At 48.2% G+C, this 13,281-nt stretch overlaps 1 protein-coding gene across 5 annotated transcripts in view; it reads left to right on the plus strand.

The window, feature by feature from the left end:
* The window catches only part of LOC139057689 (transmembrane protein 117-like), a 253,762-nt gene that overhangs the window by 10,378 nt on the left and 230,103 nt on the right, over nt 1-13,281 (plus strand). The window contains exon 2 of one of the 5 annotated variants that reach the window (XM_070536421.1): nt 8,797-8,923. The exons of the other annotated variants lie outside the window; for them this stretch is intronic. Coding sequence (XP_070392522.1) covers nt 8,823-8,923 — 101 coding nt within the window. The 5' untranslated portion in view covers nt 8,797-8,822. The remainder of the gene's footprint in view (nt 1-8,796; nt 8,924-13,281) is intronic. 5 annotated transcript variants of the gene reach the window in all.

The raw sequence follows: 13,281 nt of genomic DNA on the forward strand, positions 1-13,281 counted from the left end.
CGTGGCTGCGTTGGACCATTCTAACGACACGGCAAAACTGAGACACGTCTAATTCTAGCTCGTGGACAGCGCACGTGCATGGTTTCAGAACCATGAGGAGCAACTGATATCGTTGCACAAATTTTGTCGTCGACTTCTTAAGATCTACGCCAGTGCTGATCACTATGAACGAACAGAACAAGCAATTCAGGTCCTCTCCAGTTGCCAAACGAAATTGTGACCATGTACATCGAAGACATGACGCACCTCTTCAGACGAGCTGATCCAGGAATGACAGAGGAGTAGAAGTTACGCCATCTGATGTGTGGGGTCAAGGAGCAGCTCTTTGCTGGTTTTGTGTGGAGCCCTCCGAAGACGGTCGCGGAGTTCTTGGCCGAGGCTGTGACCATAGAAAAGATGCTCCTGCATCAGTCCAACCTGTATGAGTGGCAAGTGAACAGCATGTCCGCTGCTGACATTTTCACTAATCGGAAGCAACAGTGACTCTGAGAGCTCATTCGCTCTTTAGTGTGTGAAGATTTGCAAAAGGCCAGCATCACACCGACACCACACTCTACGGTAAGCTCCCTTACAAGCATCACCAAGGACGAGCTGCAGCAGGCCCTCCGTGATACCTTGCCACCTGACAATGCTACGGCACAACCTACTGAATACCGCCGTTCAACCTACATGGAAGCCTTAAGGCACCCTGCTTCCTCTCCGCCACTGTTCGTTCATGCTCCTCCTATTGCGTCACTTCAGTCGGCACAGCCGATATCATACTGCAAAGCTGGGTACATGCCTCCGCCCTTCGCTCATGCTGCTCCTGATGCCCATCGTCCGGTGCAGCCGGTTCATTACATCGACAATAAACACACGTCCACTCGGAAGTCAGATGTTTGTTGCACACCCGATCACCAGCCTGTGCTTTCACTGCAGTGAGGCTGACCACCTGTGCCAGCAGTGCCCATATTGGCACCTTGGATTTCAAGGCTTTTCCGCATACTCGTCGCCGCTCCGATACGGCCAGCGACCCCGGGACATTGAGGACTACCTCTCTTAGCAGCGCTTGCCACCGCCTGCTGGGCGGCAGTTGATGTCACTGCCTCCGAGACGATTTTCACCTCTGCCCAAGCGGTATTCCATTGCACGGTCACCCAATCCTCACCAGGAAAACAAACTAAAGCGATCTTTGAGGGCGAGGCCACTGACGATCGAAGTGCTGAAGACCCCCGATCGACGCAGACACGGACAGATCCCGATCAGACACCATCTGTAGCTGAACAGGACGACCGGCTTTCTCTGAATATAGCAGTCACTATTGAGGGTGCAGCGGTGGCGTAGAGGTAGAGCATCCGCCTCGCGTGCAAGAGGACCATGGTTCGAACCCAGCGCCGTGCAATTTTCCACAAATTGCAATGGATGCTCACTGATCTAGAGAAGCAACACAGAAGTGTGGGTTTAAAAATTTATCTCCAGAAAACTAAAGTAATGTTTAACGCTCTCGGAAGAGAACAGCAGTTTACGTAAGGTAGTGAGGCACTGGAAGTGATAAGGGAATACTTAGGACAGGTTGTGACCGCGGATCCGGATCATGAGACTGAAATAATCAAAAGAATAACAATGGGCTGGGGTGCGTTTGGCAGGCATTCTCGGATCATGAACAGCAGGTTGCCATTATCCCTCAAGAGAAAAGTGTATAACAGCTGTGTCTTACCAGTACTCACGTACGGGGCAGAAACCTGGAGGCTTACGAAAAGGGTTCTACTTAAATTGAGGACCACGCAACGAGCTATGGAAAGAAGAATGATGGGTGTAACGTTAAGGGATAAAAAAAGAGCAGATTGGGTGAGGGAACAAACGAGAGTTAATGACATCTTAGTTGAAATCAAGAAAAAGAATTTGGCATGGGCAGGACATGTAATGAGAAGGGAAGATAACCGATGGTCATTAAGGGTTACGGACTGGATTCCCAGGGAAGCGTAGCAGGGAGCGGCAGAAAGTTAGGTAGGCAGATGTGCTTAAGATGTTTGCAGGGACAACGTGGCCACAATTAGTACATGACCGGGGTAGTTGGAGAAGTATGGGAGAGGCCTTTTCCCTGTAGTGGGCGTAACCAAGCTGCTGCTGCTGCGGCTGCTGCTGCTGTTGATGATGATGATTGACGGTTACGCCATTAGCGCTTTAATGGACACCAGCCCAGACTACTCTGTATTAAATGGGAAAATGGCAACGCAGCTGAAGAAAGTAATCACGCCCTGGTATAACTCGCAGATTCGGACAGCTCGCAGCCACGTTGTTACCCCACTGGGCGCCTGCACGACTAGATTTGAAATTCAGGGATCTACATTCGTAGCGTGTTGCCTTGTCTTATGCATTTGAATGCTTCGTGACATTATTCTTGGCATTGACTTCCTGCAGGAGTATGACGCTATTATTAATCTTCAAGAGCATTGTATTACATTCTCAGCTGACCGAGCAATTGACGTGCAGGATGGTCAACGGTGTGCCAATGTGCTTTTTGTTTCTGGAGACAGCGTAACGCTGCCTCCACCACCCAGTGTCCTTGTCGATGTCATATGCTGTGGCTTACACGATGGTGAAGCAGTGGCCGAAACTAATTTTTAACACCTCCTGAAGCAAGGTGTTTGTGTGGCTAGAAGTGGTATACAGTTTTGTGATGGCCAGTCACAATTGCTTGTTACCAACTTTAGCAACGAGCATCGACATTTTTTCCGCGGTACTTCGATAGTGTTTGCAGACGAAGTAGCAAATGTTAACAACTGTTGAACGTCGGAAGTAGTGGAGACAGCAGACACATCTCTGGGCCATATCAACATCAATTGACAGCAGTGCTCAATTTCTTGCATGAATTCCGAACCTGCTTTGCGAATTCTTCAAAGGTACGCCAGACTCTCATCTCTAGACACAGGATCATCACATTCGAGGACGCATGGCCGATGCACCAGACACCTTACCGCGTGTCGGCAAAAGAATGCAAAGCCATACGTACGCAGGTCCGGGAGATGCTTGACGATGGCATCATAAAACCATCCAACAGCCCGTGGTCGTCTCCAGTCGTTCTGGTAAAAAAAAAAAGACGGAACGCTCCGCTTCTATGTCCACTACTGGAAGCTTAACAATGTGGCTAAAAAGAATGCATACCCACTGCCGCGTTAGATAGGCTACAGCGGGCCCACTATCTTTCTTCTCTCAATTTAAAAAGTGCCTATTGGCAAATCAAGGCAGACGAACAAGCCTGCGAGAAAACAGCCTTTGTGACTCCAGATGGGCTCTACGAATTTTGAGTCCTTCCTTTTGGCTTGTGTTCAGCCTCGACTACTTTCCCGCGAATGATGGACACTGTCCTCACTAGACTAAAGTGGCAGACTTGTCTTGTGAAAACACAGGGGAAGTGGGAGATGGAAATTCAAGACGATGAGTAAAACGAGAACAAGGTGAAAGCAAGAGCCAACGTTTCAGAAAGTGGACTTGTCTTCTTCAAGGCGACATATGCTTTTCTCGCCACAGTATATATAGGTGGGGTTCTAAAACGAGAACATTGTGAAAGCAGGAATCAACCCCACCTATATTTACTTGTGGCGAGGAAAGCATATGTCGCCTTGAAGAAGACAAGTCCACTTGTCGAAACTTTGGCTCCTGCTTTCACCTTGTTCTCGTTTTGCTCATAGACTTGTCTTGTGTGTCTTGATGATGTGGTCATATTTTCTGAAATGTTCGAGCAGCATTTTCACCGCCTGTGGAGTGTGCTAAAAGTCATCCGATCGGCGGACCTCACACTTAAGCTGGAAAAGTGCCACTTCGGTTATGAAGAGCTTAAGTTCTTCGGGCATATAGTAAGCACCAAAAGGATCCGACCCGATCCAGACAAGCTTGCCGGTGTGGTCGCATTTCCAGCTCCTGCGCATAAGAAGGCCGTCCGGCGCTTCCTGGATTTGTGCGCCTACTATCGCCGGTTTATTAAGGGCTTATCGAAGATAGCGGAGCCTCTGACTCGCCTTACAAAGGAGGACACACCATTTATCTGCCATAATGAGCAACAGGCAGCTTTTGCTGAATTACGACAGCACCTACAATCAGCACTTGTTTTTGCACATTTTGACGATGATGCCGATACAGCGGTGCATACTGATGCCAGTAGCATTGGCCTTAGCGCAGTGCTCGTCCAGCGTCAAAATGGAGTAGAAAGAATTATAGCCAATGCCAGCCGCTCACTGTCCTGTGCCGAGGCGAATTATTTGACTTTGGAGAAAGAATGCCTCGCAGTCATGTGGGTGATTATCAAGCATCGCCCCTACGTCTATGGTCATCCCTTCAAAGTAGTGACGAACCACCATGCCCTATGTTGGCTGGCAAGCATGCGCGACCCTTCAGGACGACTGGCACGGTAGAGCTTGCAGCTACAAGAACTTGATGTCACTATCGTTTGTAAGTCTGGCCATAAGCACGAAGACACTGATACAGTGCCCCGCACATCCATTGATCCTGTCAGTCAGGAAACAGGATGATGGAGGCTTCCTGGGTGCCACTAGTTCGTTGGACTTGATCAGATAGCAGCATGACAACGCTGAGAGTTGACCGATCATTGATTACAGCATAGACCATTTATAACGTAACCACCTATAGTGCGGGACCGCATATAATGCGGCTTTATGTGACCACCAGTACGCCTCCCATAGAGTTTAATGTGTCAGCGCACCGCTTAGTGCGCGGTCGCGCACGACGGAAGACCGGGTATAGTGCGGCTTCTCTGAAGAGAAGGGAGCGCACCCCCGGCACTAGATTGCCCGCACCCTCTACAAAAAGGGAGAAGAAAGCCACGAAACCCATCGCAAGAGGGGAGAAAAATAGAGGAGAGAGAGACTGTACAGCGTGCGAAGAAAGAAGCGCAACTAGCGGCCTTATCTTTTGCTTTTCTTTGTGCAGCGCCGCGAGGGCGGGGCCGAACCAGACCGAGCACCCGCGCCGCCGTCATAACCGGGTGGGTCTCACTCAGTGGGAGAGAAGGGGAAACGTTGGGGAAGTCCATTTGCTGGGGGTGGCCGGTTGATAGGCTGGCTTTGCACATGCGCCACTCTTCTGCCTTTTCTCCTGTGTGGGTGCGCGCAAGTCATCATCTTGTGATACCGAAGTGTGCTGCCAGCGTCGTAGGCCTAGCTACCGGAAAACGTGTTTCCTTCTCTTGCGTTTGTGTCGCGCTGGGCTAAGTTGCCATGGCGCCTGATCCTTCCAACTCAAGAAAACGGCAAGCTTTATCCCTGGAGACGAAGCAAAGTATTATAAAAGACGTCGAATGTGGCCTAAAGAAGGTTTCCGTCGCGCAGAAGTACGGCATCGCCGACACAACAGTGTCGGCAATTTGGAAGAACAGGGACAAGGTGCAACAGCAACTGCAAGAAAATTGTGGATCACTAGAAAGGAAGCGGATACGTCCATCAAAGTATGAAGATGTCGACGCCGCTTCATTCAAGTGGTTCTGCAAGGTGCGAGCCCAGAATGTGCCCGTGAGTGGTCCGATTCTACAAGCAAAGGCCAGGTCATTTGCAAACTTGTTGGGCCACGATAGTTTCAACCCATTAAATGGGTGGATTCAGCGATTTAAGGACCGGCACGGAATAAGCTGCCGTGTTATCTCCGGGGAGAGCGCACAAGTTGATGATTCTACTGTTCAGGCCTGGCTCAGTATAAACATGGAGACCATGCTGGTGAAGTGCGCGGAGCGGGACATTTACAATGCGGATGAGGCTGGCGTGTTTTACAATTCGCTCCCAAACCGCACGCTCGCACTGTCCCACGAACGCTGCTCCGGTAGAAAGGCTTCGAAGGAGCGGTTTACCCTTCTCTTCTGCGCCAATATGGATGGCAGCGACAAGAGGAGCTTATTTGTGATCGGAATGTTGGCACGGCCGCACTGTTTCAAAAAAAGAGAGTGCCTGCCAATTACATATAAGGCCAACAGAAAATCATGGATGACGCGGGAGCTATTTGCAACTTGGCTTAAAAAATTTTACGAGGACATGGTGTCAGAAAAGCGACAAGTTGTCCTAGTTTTTGACAACTGCAGTGCCCATCATGTAAGTTTAAAGCTCAGTGCAGTGAGCCTCAAGATCTTGCCCGCAAATACCACAGCCAAGAGCCAGCCGATGGACCAAGGCGTAATCGCTGCAGTGAAAGCGCATTATAAAAGCCGCATCTGCGAAAGAGTGCTGATTAACCTTCAGCGAGACGAAGCAATGAAGGTAAACCTGCGGAGTGCTATCGACATGATCACGGCATCTTGGTGGCAGATAAAAGCATCAACCATTGCGAAGTGTTTCGCAAAGGCGGGGTTTGTGCGCAACGCCGTGGTCAGCGATCCTGATGTGAGGAGCGACGATAGCCACCGCGGCGACGATGTCGACGAAGTCCTCAACGCGGATGATGTGTGGTCGGATCTGGTGAAAAAGAACATTGTTGGACAGGACGACACATTCGAAGGTTTCGTGAACGAGGATTGCAATGACTTTGCGAAGAAGCAGACTCAGACGAAGCAATTGTAGCAGTAGTGCGTGATTATAATGACAGTGTATCGTACGATGACGACGACGAAGGAGACAGCACACCGGAACTTTCGCACAGAGATGCACTGGACTACCTAAGCAAGCTTAGGGTGTACTGCGCGCAGAAGGGCTTGAGCGAGAAAGCTTCCCAGCGTCTGATAGCTGTTGAAGATGAGATGGTGCATAATGCGGTGAAGGCTCAGCGCCAGACGAAAATAACGGCATTTTTTCATTGATGAAGAAAAATGAAACGTTTTGTTTAGTGTCCAATTCTGGTGCTTTACTACGCGTTAAGTTGTAAAATACATAATAAAAGGTGGGTTGACCATATTTGCATGTGAATAAGCGTCTGAAAGTGGCGCATTTGATATAGCGCAGTACCGCTTATAATGCGGATTTTCTCGACTCCCGCGACCTACGTTATAAGCGGTCCATGCTGTATTTGAAGAGCCACAGCACAGCCGTATCACGCCATCTGTCCTGTTTGTTGATGTCCTCCTGTCTACGAGACAACATGCTATATAAGAAGAATGACTGTTCGAACAGCCGTGCTTACCTCCTTGTGGTTCCAAGAGACATGCGAGACGACATCCTCTTCACATGAAATTATGAACCCACATCTGGCCATTTAGCGTTCGCTTAGACCCTTGCTAGAGTAAGCGAGATGTACTATTGGCTTGGGCTTTTGGCAAATGTAAAAGAGTATGTTAAAGGCTGTCGTAAATGCCAGTGTCGAAAGACACTATCCGTTAAGCCGGCTGGCTTTCTTCAACCAATTGAAGCACCTCACGCGCCTTTCGACCATGTCGGCATGGACATTCTCGGACCGTTTTCTCTTTCTGCGGACGGCAACAAATGCATGATTGATTATTTAATATGCTATGCTGAGACGTAGGCGATCCCATGAGCAATGGCTTCAGAGGTAGCGCAATTCTTCATGCGCCACATCGTACTGCGTCACAGTGCTCCCTTCGCTGTCCTAACAGACAGAGGGACAGCATTCGCAGCCCAGCTTATGGATGAAGTTTTTGAATAAAGCAACGCCAGGCGTCGAACAACGACTGCGTGTCGTCCACAGACAAATGGACTTACCGAGCAACTAAATAAGACGATTGCAGACATGATCTCCATCTACATTGACGTTCAACGCAAAACATGGCATCGGATCTTGCATTACGTGACCTTCGCATTTAACACCGCCATGCAAGAGACGACGCTATTCACACCATTTCGCCTCCTCTACGGTCGCGAAGGCCAGCAGATAATGTTGGATGCTATGCTGCCGTGTCAAGACGCCGACCACTTGACAATTGATGCTGATGAATTTGCTGAGCGTGCTGAGCTCCATAGCTCGCGCAGCTGCACATCGGCCAGGGGCAGCAGATGGACGCACGACGTTACAACCTCCGCCACAGGGACGTGTCCTGCAACTCCGGAGACCAACTTTGCGTGTGGACCCCTGTTCGCCACCGTGGCCTCTGTGAAAAGTTGCCGAGTAGGTATTTCGGTCCGTATAAAGTTCTATGCCGCATCAGTGACACTAACCACAAAGTAATCCCGGATGCATCATCACAGACACGGACCCAAGCAGAGGCATAGTTCATGTTGTGCACATGAAACCGTACACTGCGCTTTCGTAATTTTTTTTCTCTCATTCACCTTTCTTTGTTTCTGCTTTTCATTTACATTCATAAGCTTGCCTCTTTGTTCATTGACTGTGCCAGCCGAATGTTTCTTTTTCTTTCTTTGTACTTTTGCTTTGTCTGCATTGTAGCAGTTTTTTTTTTTAATTGATTACGCATATTTTACAAAATCGAGATGATGCTTTTGTTCGGAAGAGGGGATAATGCCACATGCACGTAGTGGGACGAGAACTGGGAGTTGGAATTCTGATTGATAAGGATATAGCTGCTAACATACAGGAATTCTATAGCATTGATGAGAGGGTGGCAGGTCTTGTGAAACTTAATAAGAAGTACAAATGGAAGGTCGTACAGGTCTATGTGCCTACATCTAATCATGATGACAGCAAGCCGAAAGCTTCGAGAAGACGTGGAATCGGTGATGGGTAAAGTCAAAACAAAATACGCTATACCGATGGCAACTTCAGTGTCAGGGTAGGCAAGAAGCAGGCTGGAGACAAGTCAGTGGGGAAATATCGCATAGGTTCTAGGAATAGCAGGGGAGATTTATTAGTAGAGTTTGGAGAACGGAATAATTTGTGCATAATGAAAACCTTCTTCTGCAAGCGGGTTAGATGAAAGTGGACGTGGAGGAGCCCGAATGGCGAGACTAGAAATGAGATGGACTTCATACTCTGCGCTAACCCTGGCATACAAGATGTGGACGTGCTCTGCAAGGTGTGCTGCATTGACCATAGGATGGTAAGATTTTGAATTAGCCTAGACTTTAGGAAGGAACGGAAGAAACTGGTAGATAAGAAGCCGATCAATGAGTAAATGGCAAGAGGGAAAGTAGAAGAATTCCGGCTCAAGCTACAAAACAAGTATTGGGCTTTAACTCAGGGAGAAGACCCTAGTGTTAAAGCCATGCACGACAATCTTATGGGCATCATTAAGGAGTGTGCAATAGAAGTCAGTGGTTACTTCGTCTGACAGGGTACCAGTAAGCTATCGCAGGAGACGAAAGATCTGATTAAGAAACGCCAATGTATGAAAGCCTCTAACCTTACAGCTAGAATAGAACTAACAGAACTTTTGAAGTTAATCAACAGGCATAAGATAGCTGACATAAGGAAGTATAATATGGATAGAATTGAGTATGCTCTCAGGAACAGAGGAAGCTTAAAGGCAGTGAAAAAGAAACTAGGAATAGGCAAGAATCAGGGGTATGCGTTAAGCGACAAAGCCAGAAATATCATTACTAATATGGATGAGATAGCTCAAGTGGCTGAGGAGTTCTATAGAGATTTATACAGTACCAGTGGCACCCATGACGATAATGGTAGAGAGAATAATCTAGAGGAATTCGAAATCCCACAAGTAATGCCAGTAGAAGTAAAGAAAGATTTGGGAGCTATGCGAAGGGGGAAGGCAGCTGGGGAGGATCGGGTAACAGCAGATTTGAGGAAGGATGGTGGGCAGATTGTTCTAGAAGAACGGGCCATACGCAATGCCTCGTGACCTCGAGCGTACCGAAATCTTGTAAGAATGCCAACCTAATCTTAATTCATAAGAAAGGGGAATGCCAAAGACTTGGAAAATTATACACTAAGCACCTTACTGTCCGTTGCCTACAAAGTATTTACTAAGGTAATTGCAAATAGAATCAGGAACACCTAAGACTTCTGTCAACCAAAGGACCAGGCAGGATTTCGTAAAGGCTCATCAATAATAGACCATATTCACACTATCAATCAGGTGATAGAGAAATGTGCGAAATATAACCAACCTTTATATATAGCTTTCCTTGATTATGAGAAAGTGTTTGGTTCTGTCGAAACCTCAGCAGTCATGCAGGCGTTACGGAATCAGGGTGTAGACGAGCTGTATGTAAAAATACTGAAAGATATTTGTAGCGGCTCTACAGCCACCGTAGTCCTCCATAAACAAAGCAACAAAATCCCATTAAAGAAGGGCGCAGGCAGGGAGATGCTCTTTCCAATGCTATTCACAGCGTATTTACAGGAGGTATTCAGAGACGTAGATTGGGAAGAACTGGAGATAATAGTTAATAGAGAATACCTTAGTAACTTGTGATTCGCTGATGATATTGCCTTCAGGGGACCAATTGTAATGCAGGCTCATTGACCTGGACAGGCAAAGCAGAATGGTGGGTCTAAAAATTAATCAATCTGCAGAAAACTGAAGTAATGTTTAACAGTCTCGGTAGAGAACAGCAGTTTACGATAGGTAGCAAGGCTCTGGAAGCGGTGAGGGAATACATCTAGTTAGGACAGGTAGTGATCGTGGATCCGGACCATGAGGAAGAAATAATCAGAAGAATAAGAATGGGCTGGGGTGCGTTTGGCAGACGTTCTCGGATTATGAACAGCAAGTTGCCATTATCCCTCAAGAGAAAAGTGTATACAGTCGAAACCCGCGGTAACAAAATCCCAAGGGAACGAAATTCTCGCCGCAACGAAATATTTTCGGATCCCCGGCGAACAGCCGTAGGAGTCGATGCATTTCATATCTCGCGACAACGAAACTTTTTTCTATAGCAAATCCCTCATCAACGAAAATTTCTGAAATGACAGTCCACAAATAATCTACTCATGTAACACGAATTGTGTCCGGAAACTGCTCAAATGCATTTGTTGTGCGCTTAAATTGCATTAACTACCGCCACAGCACACTTGTGTGGCCGCCGCCATCATTGTTTACAATAAAAAAAGCCTCGCACCACCTCTCGTGACAGACGACAGCGATGATGATGATGGTGGTTGTTCGCCCGTCGCAACGGGTGGCTGCGCAGTGTCCGGGCCAAAAATGCAATTAGCATTTAAATGATACAAATAAAAAAAGACAAGAGCCGTAGGCAATTTCGCAGTGAGCACATTTTATTTAATCCTGTGTGGCATTACAGCTTGTGCTAAATGCGGAGCGAAACGCCTGCGTGCGTGGCAGCCAAATCGACATCTACTACACGTGAAGGCTCCAATAACCCGGATGACGCTTTAGTATCAGTGGGCTTTGTGTACCGCCGCACGTGGTCGTGTGCTCAGTGTCGTTGGTGCTAGAGTGCGTAAGTTGTATGTCTCTGTGCCAATCGGACCATTTGCTTTGACAGCCTGCTAAGATGCCACCTCCAGCCAAAAAGAGGAAATTTATGACACTGCAGGATAAGGCTGCAATTATTGCCCAAGCTGAAACGGGTAGGAAGAAAATGGATATCGCCGAAGAATTTCGAATTGCGTGCAGTTCGGTATCGACGATTCTGAAAAACAAGGCCTCCATTCTCGGCGCGCTCAGAAATGGTGTGAGTGCGAAAAACAAAACGGTGAGCGCTGCGGCTTTTCCAGACGTTGACAAGGCGGTGTTTGCATGTTTTTGTGAACAGCATGCCAACAAAGTGCCGCTGTCTGGCAGAGTTCTTCAGCAGAAAGCGCGGGACTTCGCATGCATTCTCGGGCACGCTGATTTTAAGGCTAGCCCTGGCTGGTTGAGCCGTTTCAAAGCCCGCCACGACATAGCGGCCAAAGTAATTTCCGGGGAGGCAGCAGCCGGGGACCCTTTGACAACGTCGTCATGGCTGCTGACCAACAAAGAAGTATTGTACCAGTACAAGCACTCCGACATTTACAACGCAGATGAGACGGCCTTATTCTATGAGATGCTGCCATCGAAGACCCTGGACTTAAAAGGCCAGAAATGCCGCGGGGGGAAACACAGCAAGTGGCATGTAACAATTTTGTTGTGCACCAACATGGACGGCACAGATAAACGGCCACTGCTTGTAATCGGCAGAAGTAAGAAGCCCCGCTGCTTCAAGGGAAATCGTCGGCTGCCCGTACAGTACACCGCGAACCTGAAGGCATGGATGAACCGGGCCATATTTGGCAGCTGGCTCGAGGCCTTCAATACAGATATGCGGAAGGCAGGCAGATCGGTCTGCCTTTTTTTGGACAATTGGAGTGCCCATCATGTCGATGACGTGGATCTGGGAAACGTGCGCTTGGTTTTTTTTCCACCGAACTGCACTTCCGTGCTGCAGCCGCTTGATCAAGGCGTCATTCGTAGCGTCAAGTGCACCTACAACTAGAGGCTGATTCAGCGTCTGCTGCTGAACCTCCAGTTGAAGCGTCCTACCATAGTGGACATGTTCATCGCGCTTGAGATGATGGCCACCGCATGGGTTGCGACGTCGCCAGCCATTATAGCTAATTGTTTTAATCATGCCGGCTTCATTGCCACTCGGCAAGCATCATGCGCTGATCCACTGGCATCGCAAGTAGATTCGCCTGAAGGTGCACTAGTTGACAGTGTTGACGGCGCAGTGCTGCCATCGCTGGCCCACACATGGGATGAACTTTCTGCCGTGACAGATGGTGTTCCGGATGGCCTCAGCATCGATGAGTTCGTTCGTGTGGATGAAGGTGTTGTTGTCCATGAAGAGATGACTGATGAGGTCGTCATAAGTAGCGTTTGCCAAGGTGCCAACGACGCCGACGACCACCAGACACGAAATCAAGAGAGGAATGCGAACCCGCGGGATGTGTTGAATGCCTTCGATGTAATTCGATCATTTTTCGGTGAGCATGATGACGACGTGGCAATGTGCCACTTCTTGCAGTGCGAGTCGAGAGCAGTAAAATTGCTGCAAGGCAAGGCTCGGCTGACTGACTTTTGGCAATAAATTTTTTTTTTTTGGTAAGCCAATTTCCTTTCCTGTCTTTTCTGCCTCATTCTTGCGCTAACGAAATCCCCGCAAAAGCGAAATGTTTTGCTTTCCCCGGCGATTTCGTTATTGCGGGTTTCGACTGTAACAGCTGTGTCTTACCAGTACTCACGTACGGGGCAGAAACCTGGAGGCTTACAAAAAGGGTTCTATTTAAATTGAGGATGACACAACAAGCTATGGAAAGAAGAATGATGGGTGTAACTTTAAGGGGGATAAGAAGAAAGCAGTTTGGGTGAGGGAACAAACGCAAGTTAATGACATCTTAGTTGAAATCAAGAAAAAGAAATGGGCATGGGCATGGTATATAATGAGGAGGGAAGATAACCAATGGTCATTAAGCGTTACAGACTGGATTCCAAGAGAACGGAAGCGTAGCAGG

Source organism: Dermacentor albipictus, chromosome 3, assembly GCF_038994185.2.
Source record: "Dermacentor albipictus isolate Rhodes 1998 colony chromosome 3, USDA_Dalb.pri_finalv2, whole genome shotgun sequence".
In the NCBI taxonomy this organism is placed as follows: Eukaryota; Metazoa; Arthropoda; class Arachnida; order Ixodida; family Ixodidae; genus Dermacentor; species Dermacentor albipictus.